The sequence below is a fragment of the Zea mays genome, chromosome 8, assembly GCF_902167145.1.
Source record: "Zea mays cultivar B73 chromosome 8, Zm-B73-REFERENCE-NAM-5.0, whole genome shotgun sequence".
Classification (NCBI taxonomy): domain Eukaryota; kingdom Viridiplantae; phylum Streptophyta; class Magnoliopsida; order Poales; family Poaceae; genus Zea; species Zea mays.
In genome coordinates this window covers 78555305-78561751 of record NC_050103.1, presented here as the reverse complement: position 1 = coordinate 78561751, position 6447 = coordinate 78555305, and the positions used below count along the sequence as shown (strand labels likewise).

General features: G+C 43.8%; 1 protein-coding gene across 2 annotated transcripts; it reads right to left on the bottom strand.

Moving 5' to 3' along the window:
• Positions 1-229: 229 nt before the first annotated feature.
• Positions 230-5036, bottom strand: LOC100217234 (uncharacterized). 2 transcript variants are annotated; one of them, NM_001143589.2, is made up of 4 exons: positions 4791-5036; positions 4420-4710; positions 3621-4256; positions 230-1169 (listed from the first exon to the last, which is right to left on the bottom strand). In NM_001143589.2, exons 2-4 carry the CDS (start codon positions 4693-4695, stop codon positions 411-413), a joined length of 1671 nt encoding a protein of 556 aa, NP_001137061.2. In that variant the 5' UTR covers positions 4696-4710; positions 4791-5036; the 3' UTR covers positions 230-410. The 2 variants fall into 2 exon arrangements, with proteins under 2 accessions (NP_001137061.2, NP_001352294.1); NM_001365365.1 differs by having other exon boundaries at positions 4884-5012.
• Positions 5037-6447: the final 1411 nt, after the last annotated feature.

Genomic DNA, 6447 nt, shown 5'->3' with positions numbered 1-6447 from the left:
ACAGACCATTTTTTCTCTCTTTTCTTCTTTAATGAAAAAGATACGTGTTTCTGATGTGTGTTCAAGAAAAAATGGAACAAACTATGTTTAATGAACCTTTCTGATTTATGCAAACTTAATTACACAAGAGAATCAGGTTCGACCATTGTAATCTCCAGTGATTTCAATCTTCATAAGGCATGACGAAGGCAACATTTCACAACTAACTAACATCTCTGATGCACTAAGAGGAACAAAACTAGATACATCATATTAGGCAGAATACACTGCCCTGACAACTGCCTAGCCTTATTGCAGCTGATAAGTGCTGACTAACATCAGCTGACAACTGATAAGTGATGACTAACGTTAGTTGACAAAAAGGAGATGATTGCTAAGGGCCGCTGGGAATCAAGACTATAAGGACATTCTTATTCTTTATCATCATGGCTACAATCACTGGCATCACATTCAATCTCGTCTTCACTATTCTCCACAGCATGCGCAAGCGAATTGGCTTGAAGCGTCTTAAAACTGCTTATGAAGTCGGTTGCTTCTGAGATGAGAGCATTTTTAGCAGCCTTCAGACTACCAGCTTGCTGCTCAGAAAGAGACTTCCCAGAATCAGCAGCTTTAGAGCCAGCTGGAGCCCTTCTGCGAGGCCTTTTTGCGCCTTCTCTACGTGCCAATTTATCAATGTACCTCTCATGTAGGATAACATTCTTTATAGGCTTTAGAACTCCTGGGCTGGGTTCAGATGGTTTAGTTCTTAACCTTGAAAATGGTTTCTTTCGTGCTGAAGACCTTCCACTGTGCTTGCCTAGAGAATCTGAATTCATATAACTGTCAGGAGTCCCAGGAGAATTGTCAAAAGATAAGTTCAATTGTAAGGCACTTGGTGAGCTTTCAAAAACTGAGAAGTGGTCAGCCTCTTGAGCTTGGTCAATGCGGCAATGTTTCTGCAACAAATGCCTCACTGTCTTCTGTGCTACTAGACTCTTCTGTTTAGCGGACTTTCGCATTCCAACTGTAGGTTCCAAGATATTTGGAGGTTTTGGATCAGACAATGTGAAATTTCCTATAGGAGAAAATGTTGTTTTACTTGCTCTGGGACGTGGGGCAATTGGAGTCGGTGTTGAGAGGTCAGTATAAATTCTGTTGAAGCAATCTTCAGCAGATCTCCCTGGCACCTGAAAAGAGTTGTGTCAAAATCACTGATCTAATTAATGACAAAGGATGAACTCAACAAATAAAAGAAGAAATATGCTAGATAAGAAACAAGACCTATTACTGAAATATTTCAGTGAAGTATGATAAAGAAATGTAAACTGGCACTACGAAACCACAGGCTATTTTGATTGTGCGATCACAAGCCCATTAGTCCCCAAGTTTTTACATTTGTGCAATTAATTTTTAAAAGCTAATGGTAAATTTGATGAATTGAAACCCCACAGCTATTCACCTTTTTTAAAGATGATTAATTATTTGAATCTGTCTAATCATACCCTTTTGTTAACAGAATTAGCAAATCTGTGCACTATAGAAAAAAAGAATGAACTGTTATTGAAACTTAATGATGTATGAGTTTCTGCTAAAACAGTGCATTAGAATCTTTGTATATACCGAAAAAAAGGAACTAAATTGATCAGCACAAAAACTTAGTTCCATAGAATATTAACAGTGTTAATATTATCAAGGACCATATATATGAGTCATTTCAAAGTGGGTGATCATCACCTAGGGTGACCGTATATATATCTACATGTGTGCGTGTGGGCGGGTGGACAGGCGGGCGGTAGGCCCATAAACCTACGAGGACGCCTATATATCCCTAAGGGAGATTATCTTCTCAAATCCCCAAGGTTAGTAACAAACAAGTCTAGTCAACAAAGGGTTTGTTTGGAAGTAAAGTATTTTTGTAGTTTCTAGGCAATACCATGGCTTATAGGGATACCGGACCATTTTGTGCCATAAGGTGTTTGGTTGCATTCCTAAAACCTATGTTTTCAAAACCATGGTATTCTAGATACCATGGTATTTTTGGAGTATTAGAAACTCCACTCCAACCCAAAGTTTTCATGGCATGACTAGCTTTCGTCTAAATAACATGGTCTACAATGTTGTATCCAAACAATGTTTCTCAAAACCAAGGTATTCTTGGAGCTAGCCAAACATATGGTATTGCCATGACAAGTGCAATGTATAGTATTGTAAAACCATGGTTTTAAGAAACATTGTTGGCAAACAGGCCCTTAATGACTTTATTAACTTTTAGCAATGGATCTTCATATAACACCCATATCATAGATATATTTCTAAAACCTTGATATTTGAAATGGATTGTCGTGAGAGATCCTGGACTGAGTTCGACATAAAAGTACATCCTAATGTTGAAGCTCTCTTCCAGGCCTCGGTTCATTCTTCTGTGGGGAATGGTACTACAACTCTCTTTTGGACAGATAGATGGATTCAAGGGCAGTCTATTGCAGCTTTTACCCCCTGAGGGTAAGGAAAGGCCGCATGGTGCAGGAGGCTCTTGCTGAAAACAGCTGGGTTCAGGATATCTCTGGGAGTCTGACTGATGTAGTCATCAAGGAGTTCCTTCTTGTTTGGGACCTGATTCAAGGTGTTCATTTACAAACAGGAGTCCCTGATGTCCACCTTTGGTTGCCTTGCGCTACTGGCCTCTATTCCTCTAAGACGGCTTATAACAGATTTTGGACCGATACAACATCCTTTGAATCGGCTAAAAGACTTTGGAAAAGTTGGGCTCCTCCAAGATTTAAGTTTTTCATTTGGTTAGCATCGCTCAACCGGTGTTGGGCGGCTGATAGATTGGCCCAGCGAGGTATGGTTCGTCATGACAAATGCCTCTTTTGCAATCAGCAAGAAGAAACAGTCCAGCATATTTTGCTCTCATGTGTGTTCTCTAGAAACATTTGGTGGCAGGTCTTATGTAAAGTGGGACTGCAATACTTGGCACCAGGGCCTGAGGACATGATTTTCCAAGATTAGTGGAGTAATGCTGAAGGCCAAGTATCAAAAGAGAAGAAAAAAGGGTTTAACACGATGGTAATCCTTGTGGCTTGGTGGATTTGGAAGCATCGAAACACTTGTGTCTTTGATGGAGCATCCCCGAGCACTAGAGATATCCTTCAGCACATCCAGGAGGATGCAACGCTGTGGGGTATGGCCGGGGCTAGAGGTCTTAGGGGCATCTGGCCTTAAGACTTCTTGCTATTGGCTAGGCTAGAGGCTAGTGGTGGCCTGTACTTTGTGCCTTAGATTGAGTGTTTTTGTTCTTGTGTTTTCGACCTCCGTAAGGAGTCGATTGTACCCGATCTGTTCTCAGACCTTTTCTCTTTCCTAATATATTAATACACAGCTCTCCTACGTGTTTCGAGAAAAAAAAGAAATGGATTGTCGAAACAAAAAAAATTAAAAAATAACATGTGAACAGACCATGTGCACTGAGATTCATTTCTGAAAAATGCGAGAACTTTTGGCCACAATACTTCAGCATTATTGTTCTTGTTTCATGTAAGCAAGTCAAACTAGTAAAACAATATTTCTTCGGTTAACTCTTGCCACTTATAGGAAATGAAAAGGACGCTAAAGCAAGTGATGTGAAGGCTTGGTACCATTTTTGAAACCCTCTTCCAGAAATGTGGGGATGGTCGGGCACTGAAGTAAGCTTTGCGCAATGCCATGTCCTGCTCTTTTGTCCAATCATCAGGACCACAAAAAATTTCTATTCCTTCTCTCTGAGTCCCACTGGGCTTGTTGATGTTTTCATCAATGTTTGCCAATCTCACATCACCAACTTTAAGCTTCACCTCGGTAGAAGGGTCATTTTCAATCCTTCTGTGGGTGGATTTTCTGGATTCATTGCAAGATGCAATTTCTTGGCGATACGCAGGCAATGGTCCAGGGTCCTGGCAACTTTGCTTCTTCGATAACAACCTCCTTTCTGTTCCTCTCTTCCTCTTTCCTGTTTGCACTTTACAATGGATGGGCTTTAACTCTTGCTTGTCACTCTTTTTGTTAGATACATCTGAAATATCTTTCCTAGGAGGAAATCCAGCACTTCCCCTATTCCCTTTCAGGCTCTCTTGATTTTTGTCTTTTCTATGAGCATTTTTAGTCTTTCTGTTAGGAGAGGTCTCACAGCGATTTGGTGGCAACAGTGACTTGCTCAAACTTTTATCTTCCAGATGGAATCGTGGGGATCTGCGGAGAGGTGTAATTGCTGATTGATCAGCCCTGGATTTACATTCCTACAAGAGGAAGTTCAAATTATACTGCTATTTCTCATAAACTATGAATCAAGTATGAAATGAATCAAGCTTCTAACTAACAAACATAATAACATTCAGGAATGAACAAAATATATGGTACTGGTAAAAATAAACATAGGAGTCAAGCAGGAGCAGCCCCTACCTCGTTTACATCATCGTCTATCATAATCGGATGCTCATAGTCTCTTCCAGCGAGCCGCGAAGACCCACGTAAGAACGCCCTGGGCTGCTGTGCAGCAGCTCCAGCGTGGCGACCTCTCGCGGTCTTCTTGCGGGCAGTATGCTTCTTCCATGTTTGGAGCTCCTCTTTCTCCTCCGGGTTCTTGGTCTGGGAAGGGGGCCTCCTCTTGGGAAAACTTTGAGGGGTCGCGTGGTGAGAGCGCAGCCGCCCCATCCATGGCGACATTGGTGTACACATGTTCAACCAATAGCTCTTGTCGCAAAAAAAAAACGAAGTCAGTATGCAGAATACATGTATAAACTTGCAATTATATCAGATCCGAATAGAAATACCGCAATCTGTATTGAATTAGGGTTCGTGGTGCTCGGCTTCGCACTCGCACAGCAAGAAGGGACGAGAAGGCATGCGCACTGCGTAGCGCATACCTGGTGGGTGCTCGTCGCCGGCAACCGGCCCGACGAAGACCGGCAAAGGCACCTGGCGTAGGGCGGCGGCCACCCAGTTGCGCCACGAGAGAGAGAGAGAAGGAGAGCGCGGGGCGAACGGGAGAAGAGATTGCAGCCGGTGAACGGAGTCCGGTGCCGTTTAGTCACCTGAAGATGGGCATGGGCTGGGCGTTTGGGTATCTTTTTGAGATGAACTCGAATGGAGCTATGGAGGGAAATTCGAATTTCAGATTATTGAGAGTTGATTTAGAGTTTTCATGTGTTTTTTTAAATAGTTTTTGAAACCGTGTGATTTTCTGTAACACCACAAAAGCCATCAAATAAAAATAATGAATTTAGTTATTATATTAATTAGGATCATAATTTTTTAAGTGTTTAATTATTTATTTACAGTTTGATCATTTTCTTTCTATACGCTTGATTGATTATCGGATGATTGTTATTAACTTCCTTTTAAAAAGTAATCCTAGTAATTAAATAATAATTAAGTAATATAGTAATTATTAGTCTAAAAACAAGTATTTTATTTATAAATATTTTTGGTGAATTTTTATGATTTTTCGAGCTCTTTAAAAATACATCTCGGAATTAAAAAAACCAAAGCCTCACCAGCCGGCCCACCAGGGCCCAATCCCCAAACCCTATTCCCAGCCGCGCGCGCGCCCCTGGGATTTTTCCCAGCCGCCGCCTCCCAGACTCCCTCTCCCTCTGTTCTCTCTCTCCACTCCCTAAGCAGCCGCCGCCTATTGCTCTCTCTCCCTTGCTTCTCTCTCCCGACCAGCCGAGGCCGACGCCGCGCAGCCACCGAACCAGGCAGCCGGCCGAGCCACGCGACGCCGAGCACCCTGCTCTCGCGCCGTGTGCGCAAGCCGCGCGCCCTGCCCTGCACCTGCGTCTGCGCGAGCTGCGTCGCCCAGCCGCACCGAGCGCCCGAAGTCCCTGCGCGCAGCCGCGCCTTGCGCGTCCCTGCACCGTCGAGCAGCCCGACCGACCGTGCCCGAGCCCCTGCGCAGCGAGCCCAAGCGCCAGGAAACCGCCGTCCGTTCGTCTCGGTGTTAATGGAGCATGAACCCTTCCGTTTCTCCTTCCCTCTATTACGCTCGTTAGAAACTGTCGTTGTGATGGCCATTGAAGACCGCGTTACTCTCTCTGGCAGACCCTTCTTCTCTCCCTCTGTCTATAAAAGGCAGCAGAGCCCTCTCCCTTCTTCCCTACTCGAGCTCGCCTCTTTCTCTAGTGCTCCTCGCTCAACGCTAGTGTCGTTCGCCGTCGTTTGTTGCCGTTCATCCCCGTAGTTCGCCGGAGCGTGTCGTTCGTCGCCGGAGTTCACCGGAGCCACGCATTCGCCGTCTGTAGTCGAGCCTTGCTCTCCACCCGGTCGAAACCCGTCGATCCATCCCCGTCACACGCGCGAACCTAAGGTTGATGACGACCCAAATTTATTTTGTGTATTTTATAAATGTACTTTTTGATTCGATTCATGAGTTGTATATTTTGGTTTGTTGTAATATGAACACATGTGATTTCGATTTATGTATATGTG